Source organism: Micromys minutus, assembly GCF_963924665.1.
Source record: "Micromys minutus genome assembly, chromosome: 1".
Lineage (NCBI taxonomy): Eukaryota > Metazoa > Chordata > Mammalia > Rodentia > Muridae > Micromys > Micromys minutus.
In genome coordinates this window covers 424,687-438,191 of record NC_137969.1, presented here as the reverse complement: position 1 = coordinate 438,191, position 13,505 = coordinate 424,687, and the positions used below count along the sequence as shown (strand labels likewise).

The window sequence follows — 13,505 nt, the reverse complement described above, 5'->3', positions numbered from 1 at the left end:
ATACATGCATGGGTCCATGACTCCAGCTACATATGTAAGGGAAGACTGCATTATCTGGTATCAATGGAAGGCATCAATGGGAGGGGAAATCCTTGGTCCTAAGGAAGTTTGTTACCATAGCATGGGAGGTTCTAGAGGGATAAGGAGGGAGTGGATAGGTGGATAGGGGAGCACCCTCTTAGAGGAAAGGGGGGGCATGGGATGGATTTACAGAGGGGAGACCATTGGGGAAGTGGAACAACATTTGAAATGTAAATGAATGAAATAGCAAATTAATTTTTAAAAATTAAAAAAAAAATGTGTGCATGGTAGGGGGAAAAAAGAAGTACTTTATATTTATAAAGAATGATTCTAACATATTAGCCAAATTTAAATTCCAAAGAATATATAATCTATATCACCGTTTACATTGGTTGTTTTTCTTTGTTTGTTGTGTTTGGTTTTGTCTTTGAGAAATCGAGCTATGGTACTATAATAAGGCAAGGGTCATTCCCAATGTGAATTTTGAGAGTAAGAAGTAAAGTAGGCGCTTTCCTGAGAGACCTTATTTCATGTCAAGATTGATGCTATTTATGTTCTTCCATACCACAAGATGATAAAGAAAGGTTGCTTTTCTAAAAAAAAAATGTCAAACAATTCAAACTGATAGTTAAAGATTATTTTGTGGTGTCTTTAAAACATCCCATGTTTCCAAGTCTGAATTGTGATTGTGACATTAGACCTGGGTGTCTGTGACATGACCTGGGCATCTTTTGTTCCACATTCACTCAAAGGATGTTATAAGTAATTTGTGAAATTCTCTTGAGATTGGATTTGCAACCATGTTTTCTAGATAAATATGTTAAATTGCTTGGCAACTTTAGAGACTGTACATGGTGTCAGGTATATGTACCAAGTAGTCAATGGTGTTAAAGCAACTGGAAGAGGGTACTGATGTCATTCATTCATGTAGCATGTATGTTATTGAGTATAGTGGAGTGATTGCTGCTATGCTTCTGAATCCAATGATGTAATTAAAACCCAGGCCATATAAAGCCATAAGGGAAATACTAGAGGCTACATACGATAAGAACAACAAAATTATAACCAACCTCAATATTCTTCTGGGCCTGGGTTGCATTTTTCTCATGTTGGATAGGAATCAGAGGTAAGCCTCCAATCTTGGGATTTTTGGTTATTGAACGTTTTCGTTCCTTTCCGGCTGGTGGCCATATATCATTTTCATGCTGTGGAAACACAGTTTAGTGCTATTGGTGTGTGATTTAATTATGTATCACACCCCCATATCCATGCCAAATAATCTACTTTCTGTGAGAATCCCATTTGTAATTACTTCGACATTGACTTTGGCAGACATATAGCTCCAGGATGTGAAACACTTAAGTGAACTGAGCTTTGAGGTCTCAGCTCAATTTCTAAGTTTCAAACACATGCTTTCTGTACTACTTATAAAAGCAAATGGTAAAAAATATTGGAGGAAAATGGTAAGTCTCTTGTAAAGCAAAACAAAACAAAATTTATTCTCTCTATTTTCTAGGCCCTGTAATCAAAGTAAGTAAACACTTATTTCCTGCCCATATCAAAGGGGAGTTCACACCTTTTAATGTGAAAATAATTTGGTCTTATATACCCTAAATTCACTTAAGACATGACTAACTGAAAATTTTCCCTTATTTCATGACCTTTTAAAAAAGGTTACTTTTCATCTAATTGAATTTAAAAGAAATTTTACCCTTTACACACATATTTGTAGTGAAACTCACTCTCTAAAAGAGAGAATGATAAATTTGTCCTCAAATTATTGACTGAATTCTAATCCAGCAAACCATCATAGTCACACCAAGAGAAAAATTAACTTTGCCATAGAGAATAAGCACCCACAGGTAAAAATGTAATTTCTTGAGTGTTTAATCCTTGAGATAGACATAGATTTTAAAAAAAGAGAAAGGCAAATTGATTTCCAGCAATGTATTAAATAAACAAATAAAACACAAAATAACCCACTGAGTAGCAAATTAAAATGAGTTTACAGATAATTGATGAGATAAAACCAAATGATAACTAATGTAACTAAAACCTCACTCTTAATTTTGCTCAAATTTTAAGACATGTCAACAAATTTTTATCTGCAGTTAGAATTTTAGCATATTTTTTATAGCATATAAGTTGCTTCTATAAGTATTTACTCTCTGCCCATTATATGATACTAATTGATAATGAGGGTCACACTTTGTCTTCACCAATATACCTACATCCAATTTAATCCACAAAAATTCTACAGTAAAAGTCCAATATTGTCAGATTTTATATTTGTGCATATCAAATATTCATTGAAATTATATTAGCATTGACTTCAGTTCATAAAAGCTAATCATGATAGATTACATAATCTTTAACCACTGAAAATGTTTTATTCTTATATCATAGTCCCAAACACAGATAAATACCTCTGATGTTATATAACTGGGATATCACAATAATAAAGCCGAGAAAAAACAGAGAAAGACCTCACTAATTTTGTAAATTATGCTTTAAAATTCTGGAGGTATAATAGATATGCTGTATATGAGAGTAGGGAGGGCAGGAGTTTCCAGGTTTAAGTGAACGTTGTCATTTACCGTTTGTAAACTGTTGATAAAAGACTTCAGAATTTTCCTAAAAGGGATCATGAAGCTAAAATGGGACTGTTACTTTAATCATCATGATCAATGATCACACTGGCAATCTCCAACTTTGCCTCCCACCATCTTGCCTAGTTCTATCTACTCTGCTTACTTCATTTCACCAACCAATAATCTACTGACTCTTGACCCTTGAATCAACTCACAGCCATTATTCTTGTGCATTTCCCTTTTTCCTGACCTTCAGACCCTGGCTTAAATCTCATGGTAAATTAGTAAATACACTTAGAATTATCCTTAAAAAATATATTTCTTCTTCAATTACATTTATTTCTTCAAAGCTCTAAAATTTATTATAATTTGGTCTTCTCTATGGTACCTGCTATTTGTTGGAGTAGAAATACACAGGGTTGTTCTACAGATTTGCTTCACCTTAAAGTTAACCTTTAACTTTTAGTGATTAGCAAATACTGCCCTAGGGAAACTGGACTCCTCATTACATGAATATTATGTTTCACTTTCTCTTCTACCTTGACACATAACAGCTTTTCCTGTATTTTCTAGTACTACCCTCACTAATTTATTTTTAAAATATCATTAATACTTAAATATATGACTTTAAATTGCAAGATATACTACTTTCTCTATCTGTTGCCATGCACTTTATTTTTCTTGCAGTCAGCAATTGTTCTGATTGCTCAGTAGGCCAGCATATAATTGCCCTGTCCTCAACCATCAAATAAAAATATCTATTTCCCCTTCTCTTATATATAATAGCTCTGAAGAATGATGAATAGCAGTGCTTTTTGTGTCTAGCTATGGCCTGTATGACTCTCGTAGCTACTGGATTATCTTTGTTAGCATATGTGGAAAAATATGTAGTATCTAGTCTTTGAGTCAAACGAATTGAAACCAGATCTCAGTTGGTCTTACATCTCTAACTATTCACACTAGACATAAAGTCATTACCTCTACTTGTTTTTGCTACTGTCATTCCTTCTCACAGCTTCTATCTGGTAGTGTTTTGGGTTTTGTTATTTTATCACGTAGGCTTGATTACTGACATATGAAGCAGCCTAGTGGAAACTAAAGTGATTTTGTTTGTTTCATTTTCTTTGGTTTTTAGGTTTTTTTTTTTTTTTTTTGACAGGGGGAAGTGGAGTTATTGGTTTGTTTGTTTAAACATCTCATTGTTTTCTACAGCTTTAAATGTAATCCAAAACCCAACTTGCCCCATATACATATTTTAACCTCAACCTGTTTCCTATATTTTTAAAGTCCAATTTATAACTCAACAGGTTCATTTTTATACCTCAGAGATACCTCAACCTTTATTTGGTCTAAACAGAACACTTTCTTCTAAATCTCTGGCAACATTTTGTAAAATCACTAGTTATATAGGTCCTAAAAATTAGGTTTCTTAATTTAAAAGAAAAAAAAAAAAAAGGAGGAGGGAACCCACAAGAAATACACACTGAAAAACAGGTTATCAGCAAAAGACATACCTATTTTGGCTTAATTACACCCTGAAGTTTAATATGACCTGTTCATTTTTCACTTACTTAAAATATGAACCCATTATAAAATCATTATTACAAATGGGGCAAAAGTATGAAGCATCCAGATTTCCAAGTATAATAAAATTGCAATTTACTAATTCAGTACTTGATGACTGAGCTACTCTGCCTATCACAAGGCACTCAGTGAGCTTGGTAGAAGGTAGACAGATCTCACTATGGACACAGGAAGAAGTCAATATTATAGACATGGCACCTTACACACCGTATTTATTTTTAATATAAAGCAGAGCACCTCAGAAAACAGAAAAGTAGCTTCATATATATGGTTCAGAAGGAATTTCATTTGAAAATGAAAAAAAAATATCAATGAATCTTACATCAACTGGAAGAAATAAAAGTCTTTGTCCAAACAAACATAAAAATTAGGATTCTTCTTTGATATCTATTACTTCTATCAAACAAAGCAGCCCATGAATTAAAAAATTATTTTATTTAAAATGCTAGATTTAAATGCAGTGCTTTTTTAAAAAATAAGAAGCACTATTGCTTTCAATTTCTTTTTCCAAGCTACATAAACCTTTGTTTTCCTTTTCTTTTTTTATTGGATGTTTTGTGAATTTACATTTCAAATGTTATTTTCTTACCCTCTTTCTCATGCCCTTCTCCCCTCTCCTGCTTCTATGAAGATGCTCTCACTCCCATCTACCCACTCCAAGCTCAACACTCATTCCCCTACACTGGGGAAAAGAGCCATCACAGGATCAAGGGCTTCTGCTCCTATTGATGGCAAACAATACCATCATCTGATACATATGCAGCTGGTGCCAAGGGTCCATTAATGTGTACTCTTTTTGGTCAGTCTTCATAGAGATTGTTTTCAATTACTAACTTATTCATAAATTTAGTGATGTTAATAATACATTTTTTTATATTTTTCAAGAAGAGAATAAAATTTGCCTTAAAACAAACAAATCAATAGCCTTCCATTACTCAAAAGACAAATATGCAGAGAAAGAAATTAGGGAAAAGATGCCCTTCACAATTGTCACAATAATATGAAATACCTTGGTGTGACTATAACTGAGGAAGTGAAGGGCCTGTATAACAAGAACTTCAAATCTCTGAAGAAGGTAATTGAGGAACATCTCAGAAGATGGAAATATCTTCCATGTTCATGGATAGGAAGGATCAAGAATGTAAAAATGGCCATTTTACCAAAAGCAATCTACAGATTCAATGCAATCCCATCAAAAGTCCAACTCAATTCTTCATAGAGTTTGAAAGAACAATTTGCAAATTCATTTGGAATAACAAAAAACCTAGAATATCGAAATCCATCCTAAACAACCAGAAAACATCTGTGGGAATCACCATTCTGACCTCAAGGTATATTACAAGGCAACTGTGTTAAGAACCACATGGTATTGGTACAGAGATATGCGTGTTGATCAATGGAATACAATTGAAGATCCAGAAATAAACAATAACAAATATGGTCACTTGATTTTTGACAAAGGAGCTGTAAACATTCAATGGAAAAGGACAGCCTATTCAAAAAATGGTGTTGGTTCTACTGGCACTCAGCATGCAGAAGCATGAAAATAGACCCTTTCTTATCTCCTTGTACAAAGCTCAAGTGCAAGTGGAACAAAGATCTCCAAATTAAACCAGGTCCACTGAAACTATTAGAAGAGAAAGTAGGGAAAACCTTAGAACACATAGGCACAGGAGAAAATTTCCTGAACAGAACACCAATGGCTTGTACTCTAAGGTCAAAGATCAAGAAGAACCCAGATGTCCGAATGGATACAAAAATTGTGGTACATTTACACAATGGAGTACTACTCAGCTATCAGAAACAATGAGTTTATGAAATTCTTAAGAAAATGGATGCATCTAGAGAATATCATCCTGAGTGAGATAACCCAGTCACAAAAGAACAGACATAATATGTAGTCACTGATAATTGGATACTAACCCCAGAAAGCTCTGAACACCCCAAAAACAACTCACAGACTATATAAAGTTCAAGAAAAAAAAAGAAAATAAAAAACCATTTTGCTTAATCCTTACATACCAAGAAAACTTTGACTAATTCCAAGTCACATCCTGTTTTACATGTACTTTATGCTCATTGTAACTAGAAAGATCGTAATGCACACTATCAAAGCTTTAAAAAGACAAGCACTGACAAAATGTATTCATATACTTCTATACAAACATGCTTAAAATCTGTACATTTATCTTTGTGTTTTAAAATAAAGTTGTTCAATAAAAAATAATAAATAGGACTTAATGAGATTGCAAAGTTTCTGTAAGGTTTATGACACTGTCAAAAAACAAAACAGCAGCCAACATATTAGGAAAAGATCTTTACCAACCCCACACCTGAGAGAGGTCTAATATCCAGTGTATACAAAAGACTCAAGAAGTTAGACACCAGAGAATTAAACAATCCTATTTAAAAAAATGGGGTACAGAGCTAAAAAAAAAAATTCTCAAATGGGGAATATCGAATGGGTGAGAAGCATCTAAGGAAGTGCTCAACATCCCTAGTCATCAGGGAAATGCAAATAAAAACAACCGCGAGATTCCACCTCACACCAGTCAGAATGGCTGAGATCAAAAATTCAGATTACAGCAGATGCTGGGGAGGATGGGGAGAAAGAAGAACACTCTTCCACTGTTGGTGGGGTTGTAAACTGGTAAAACCACTCTGGAAATCTCTCTGGCAGTTCCTTAGAAAATTGGACATAATCCTACCTGAAGACCCAGTTATTCCACTTCTGGGCATATACCCCAGAGTTGCTCCAACCTTTAATAAGGGTACATGTACCACAATGTTCATAGCAGCCCCATTAAACCGAAGCTGGAAAGAACCCAGATTTCCTTCAGTGGATGAATAAATACAAAAATTGTGGTATATTTACACAATGGAGTATTACTCAGCTATTAGAAACAATGACTTTATGAAATCCCTAAGTAAATGGATGCATCTAGAGAATATCATCCTGAATGAGGTAACCCAGTCACAAAAGAACAGATATAATATGCAGTCACTGATAATTGGATACTAACCCCAGAAAGCTCTGAACACCCCAGAAACAACTCACAGGTCATATGAAGCATAAAAAAAGACCAAAAAATGAAAGCCACAGTCCTATTTAGGAAAATAAAATATATAGTACCCTCTCAGAGTGTGGCACACCTGGACCTTAAATAATTAACAATCCAAGAGCTAAGAATATAGCCTTGTGGCATTTTTTGGTATTCAAAGATCATTATGCTTAATCTATACTCAGCAAGAAATCTATTCCCATGTTTAGTTCTGTCCTACATGGACTTTATGCTTAGGGCACCTAGTGGGATTTCAATGCATACCATCAAACCTCTAAAATAATTAAGTACTGATAAAAATATTCATATAATGTTATGCCAAAATGCCTTTAAAAATCTGTATATGTATCCTTCTTTTTTTAAAATAAAGTTGTAAGAGAGAAAAAAATTAACTCTGGAAAATATTTTATATAGTCTTTTAGGAAACTTAGAATACAACTTAATTATTGTATTATTAAAACAATAATAATAGTTTAATGTAGGAAGCCGTTGGCGCCAATAGATGGCGCCAGCTTCTTGCGCATTGTTCAGCCTACAAAAACCTTTCCCCTCGTGTTGCTTGGCAACCACATAGTCACAGCCCACCCCCGGGGCACGTGATTGAGCTACAGGAGGATGCACCAATCAGGTAGCAACACAAGTCTCTTAGGCATATATAGCAGTGCATTTTCTCCCCCACGTGAAGAGAAGAGGAAGACAGTGGGGAGATTGCGGGAGATCCCACGTGGAGGGATGGCGGAGAGATACCATGTGGAGAGAAGCCCGATAGGAGAGGTTGTGGGAGATCCCGCGTGGACAGAGACTGGACAGAGAGATTGCTCGTGGGGGACTGCGCGTGAGAGGTGTCTAGACAGTAGAACTCGGTAGGGAGTTCCCGGCCCAGAGAGAAGTTTCCTGCTTAAGAAGCCCCCTGCTCAAATTGCTGTTCAATAAAGGTTATCCGCAGAAGAATTTGTTTGTTGCACGCCTGTTCCTAGCGGCGGGAAGCGTGGGCGCGTGACAGTTTAAAACATCTTTGTCAATCTTTATGTTTTGCAAATTTTTCCCACCTTAGCCTAGGCAGACACTTCTACCATAGAGCTGTATTCTATGTGTCTTCGTTTCATGTATAGTCATGGCTCAAAGAATGTTTTTGCAGCTACAGACACTGCAACAGTTTAACTGTGTCCTTTCTTATTTTAAGCTCTCAGTGGAGCTCACACACCTTCATTTTCTCATAGTTTCCTCAAGAGAGCTTTAGGAGACTTATGAGATAAATAAATTGTGGGGACACCTCAAGTTTTTAAGCTCCTGTTCCAATCTACAGGACAACACCCTTTGATACTGAAAACACACAAGGCCTTATAACAGACCTTGGCTCCCCTATCACCTTTTCAGAAACCCATTCCCTGACTACCACTCTAACCCATGTTCTTCCTTACCTCATTCTCTACCTCCTTTTCCAGTTCTTACATTTGCTTCATCCTAACACACTTTCTATTTCAAGTCTGGTCAAAGTACCTACTTAATTTAGCCACTGTTTTCATACTGAAGACACTAAGTACATATTTTGGAAAGCACAACAAGTTCCATGAGGCAGATACACAAGTGAGCCAAATAACAGTCATCCTTACTGAGTTTACATTCTTGCAGAAAAGGCACAGACAAAACAATTAATTACACATATGTTTTTAATTAGTGTTACAATGGAGGACTATTCATTCTCTGACTGTCAATATCAAGGTTTATTGACTCCAATTATGGAAAAAAAAACATCAGTTTAATTATGCTTTAAACAGATACTGTAACAGCTTTTGAGTATATGCTCCCAACTTTAAACAAAATACTTCACATTTAGAGTCTCAGCCTTTGAGTATAGTTGAAATATATGAGTTTTCAAATAGAAAAATTATGAAAAAGTTAACTATCCTCTTCCCCCTACAAATGTAAGACAGTAGATAAGGTGATTTTTTTAAAACACTGGGAAAGTTGAATAGAAAGGAAATTGAATCACACATAGTATGTTTTTCAGATGAAAAGTAGAAGAGGTGGTGGTAGTAGTAGAAGATGATTAGATAATGAGTTAACTTCATTGTAAGAATTGCAAAAGAATCTGAATAGTAATAGTGACAACTTATTTGTTAGCCATGCATTCCAATGCTCTATGAGAAGTAGTCTTAGTGGATTTAGCTAGAAAAGCTGGACAAAGGAACAAGTTAAATTAATCAGGCTATTTAGCCATTTGCCAAAAGGAAAGTAGAAGATCAGATGTGAAGCTAGGTATAGTGTGAGTCTAGGTGAACTCTGAGATTTCTGCACTACTTTAATGAACAGGCTCAAGCAAATCCAAGTAGTGGTGTGCATCATAAGGGATGAAAAACTTGATTCTTATGAAACACTTACCACACAACAGATATCATTCTTCAGTAGTGGCAGAGAAGGAAGGATGAAGGAGAAGGCAGAATGTAGGCTCCTGTATGCAGCTCTTTGTGCCATTGCAGAGCAGTGAGAGCTCAGCCACAATTATGATCTGAATCAGCTCATTCCTCCTACAATCTGAATCAGTTCATCCTTCCTAAAATCTGAATCAGCTCATTTTTCCTACAGTCTGAATCAGCTGATCCTACAATCTCAATCAGCACATTCTAAGATCTGAATCAGCTCATTTTTCCTACAATCTGAATCAGCTGATCCTTCCTACAATCTGAATCAGCACATTCCTCCTCTAATCTAAATCATCTCATCCTTCCTACAATCTGAAGCAGCACATCCTTTCTAAAATCTGAATCAGCTCATACCTCCTACAATCTGAATCAGCTCATTTTTCCTACAATCTGAATCAGCTCATCCTTCCTACAATCTGAATCAGTATATTCTTCCTAAACTGCAGGACCACCCACTGGGCTGGCAGGACAAGAAGCATGGATAGCCAATTGTCTTTCAATGAGCAATCAAAAAATCTGGATTTTCCTATGTGTAAAAAGTATACATGCAAATGAAAGTGTGCCAATTGTGTACAGGAAAAACAAAACTTACAGTGAAAATTACAAGCACAGTGGCATTTCCTTTCAACACAACTCACAGTAGATTAGATGGTCATCACAGATATCATACCTGAGCAATGAAGATACTGGCCATCCACTCCATCTGGGCTTGTAAACTGTCACAACATAGATGCCTACAAAACAAGGTTTATATAATCAGTACTTGTAAAAGACCATTGTTCTTCCACTGTGATTAGTAATTTAACAGTTGGAAATGTCTCTGAATACTTCCAAATTTGTGGTTTAATGAAATCAAACTCAGCCTAATTCAGCAGAAGCAGTTTCAGTCTTCTGGGAAGTAAACATCTAATTGGCATGCTGCACAATGATCAGCAATATTTTTGAAAAGCAAAGTCGGTGTCATTTGGTGTTTTCAGGAACATGGTGGTAAAACATTCTTTCTCCAGACACTCTGAGTGGAACATATGTGTGCATTCATTGACTGGCAGGTTTTTTAAAGGCTTAGACATGGTCTCATCTATAAATATCACTATATATCTGTTGTTACTCACTAAATAATGTTTTCCTAAAATACTAAATAAAGCAGTCTTTGCTCTCAAGCTTTGCACAATATATTAGGGAAGGTGGCCATGCAAACAAATACATTGTACAGTAAGGGAAAAAAAGAGGCAGGCTGTAGAAAAACAAAACAACAAAACAGAAACAGCAGATGTGGCTACAAGGAGTCTGGAGAGGGTGAGAGAAGGTTGCTTTCTAAAGAGGTAGAGTTTGTAACTGTGGTTACAATGAAATAATGAATATTTCAATGAACTTTAACTCTTCACATTCCAGGACTTATAAATAATAAGCAAAATTATAATTTACTTAAAAAAACTAAGAAAATTGACATTTCTAAAACATTATTATTTTTTAGTGTTGCTAAGACATTGTCATTTTTCATCACCAGGCAAAGTTGAAATCCTCTATATATGCAAGCTATAAATGTAAAGCAATTAATAATGATTGTAGGTTAGCATGTCCACTGAGGTTATGGTTTGAAAGAATGGTATTTGAATTTCCTAGTTCATGGGGAGTGGTTGGTGGTCAGGAGGAAGAAGGCAACATGTATAATGGAAGGATGATCTGTAGAGCAACCTTGTGTAAGAAATTGCTAAACGAGCAGCAGCAAATCAAAGTCTGATGCCTGCTCTATCCTTAAGTACAAAAGAAAACTTGAAAGAAATGAAACTGATGAAGGCAACAGTCCTGCAATCTTTTTGCTGCAGGATTCACAGTTAGGTTTTAAAATAGAAAAAGAAAAATGTGGTCACCAGAGAAAAGTCAGTGGTGTTTGGGTCACACCAAGAGCATAAGAGAAATCCAAAACAGAATCAGAAATAGAAGGGACAAAGAGATTCCTCATAAACTAGATATATCCAGAAGTCCTGGGCCACAGCATTAATGTGAAGAAGAAATGAGAAAGTATCTAACCTAATGTGACCTGAGGACTGGCTAGATTGGAGAGCAATAGGAAGCAGACTTTCAGTGAGAGAGGCAGAAGAAAGGATACAGTTGGAAACATAAATAAATGGAAAAAAGGATTTAAAATTAGGATATGAATTTATTTTTTTCAAGTTTCAATGTAGACAGGTATACAAACAAACCCTTAATTTTGCCTACTTATCTTTCAAAAGTTGGATTCCACTACCATCTACTGTCTATGGAGGAAACCAGATGTGGCATCTTGAAAGAGACATTGGTAAGGATGTATGAGTATCATAAACTGAAAGTTACACAAGTTTCTTTCCTTTTTCTTGAATACAGTTCTGCCTATGCCATGATGTCATTCTTCATTCAAAGTTATAGATATTATATAAAAGCCAAAGGCTGGCAGTTATTGACTTACCAGTGATGTTTTTCAGAATATGCTGTCAATCCCCAACTACATCAATACAGAGAAACACAAACAATTTGTTAGACACATTCCTGCTACTGTCATGTCACAGTATGACAAAGCTAGAGAATATCCCTTAAAGGAACATACCCATTGACTAATATTACCATATCCTTGAGCCTCTGAAACTTAATCACAAATGTTTTCATTTGGGGCATTAATAAACTTTGTGCTAGTATAAGTAGCCTGTCTCAGGTATTTTATAGCAAAACATAAACAATGAATACATTATTGACAAATATCTATGAAATGGTTGAAATCAGGTATGTGTACATGTGCATATGTTATAGATGCGTATAAATTCAGTTTAAAAATTAAACATGGAGCCTAAAGTAAGGCAATTTGTTCAGTAATGAAAACTGAAAATCAATGGTCATTAAAGAGTTTTCTGGAATACTGTAATAGTATTATTTAGCTAAACAAAGTGAATTTGAAAAACCATCGGACTAAACACAGGGACACCAATGAAGGATCTAGAGAAAAGACTGAAAGAGCTGAAAGTGTTTACAACCTCATGGGAAGAAAAATATTATCAACCAACCAAACCCTCCAGAACTCTCAGGGACTAAACCTACAACCAACAGAGTACACATGGAGAGACCCATGACTCTAGTTGCATATATAGCAGAGAATAGCATCAATGGGAGAAGAGGCTTTTGGTCCAGTGAAGGTACGTTTTCCCAGAGTAGAAGAACTGAGGTTGGAGAGCAAGCACCTTCGTGGAAGCAAGGGGAGGGGGAGGGAGGATGGGAGTAGGGGTAAAAAGGATAAAATCTGAAATGTAAATACATAGAATATCCAATAAAAATAAAACAAATTATGGTATAAATCAAATATTAGGTTTATCAAATATTTGAATAAAAACACATAACATTTCAGAGGGCACATGTTGTTAGAGTTGTGTAAATGGTGTAATGTTAATTCCAAATTTAGCTCAACTAAATAGTAAACTGCAAAGCCATGATCAACTATTGTAAACATAAGAAAGTTGAAGGTCAGGTTTGATTTCTTGTGTTTATTTAGTGTGCATCTCAGACATTGATGTATCCTGTCAAGGAATGGGAGGCCAAGGGACCCACATCATGCAATTTGTTCAAGTCTCCTGAGAATTTTGTGACTCATTCAGGCAGAAGTCAGTCACTAAGGAGTCTGACCTTTTTCTCCATGGGGAATATTATTTCTCTCATATACTCACAAAGCCAGGTAATCCATCCTAGGACTCCAGGTACTTGACAGCCTTTGAGATATATGGGTGTTACATCAATGCTACTCAGCCCTAAGCCAGATTTAATTCATGTTCTATTTTTCCTTCTCTACCACACTTTCCTTT

The 13,505-nt window shown here is 35.5% G+C and overlaps 1 protein-coding gene across 1 annotated transcript in view; it reads right to left on the bottom strand.

Moving 5' to 3' along the window:
* ARAP2 (ArfGAP with RhoGAP domain, ankyrin repeat and PH domain 2) overlaps positions 1 to 13,505 on the bottom strand; it is a gene marked incomplete at both ends in the record, with an annotated part of 211,369 nt that overhangs the window by 1,556 nt on the left and 196,308 nt on the right. Inside the window, 3 exons of the mRNA XM_080913098.1 lie at positions 1,092 to 1,226; positions 10,352 to 10,415; positions 12,128 to 12,163. Of these exons, the coding sequence (XP_080769224.1) occupies positions 1,092 to 1,226; positions 10,352 to 10,415; positions 12,128 to 12,163 (235 nt within the window). The remainder of the gene's footprint in view (positions 1 to 1,091; positions 1,227 to 10,351; positions 10,416 to 12,127; positions 12,164 to 13,505) is intronic.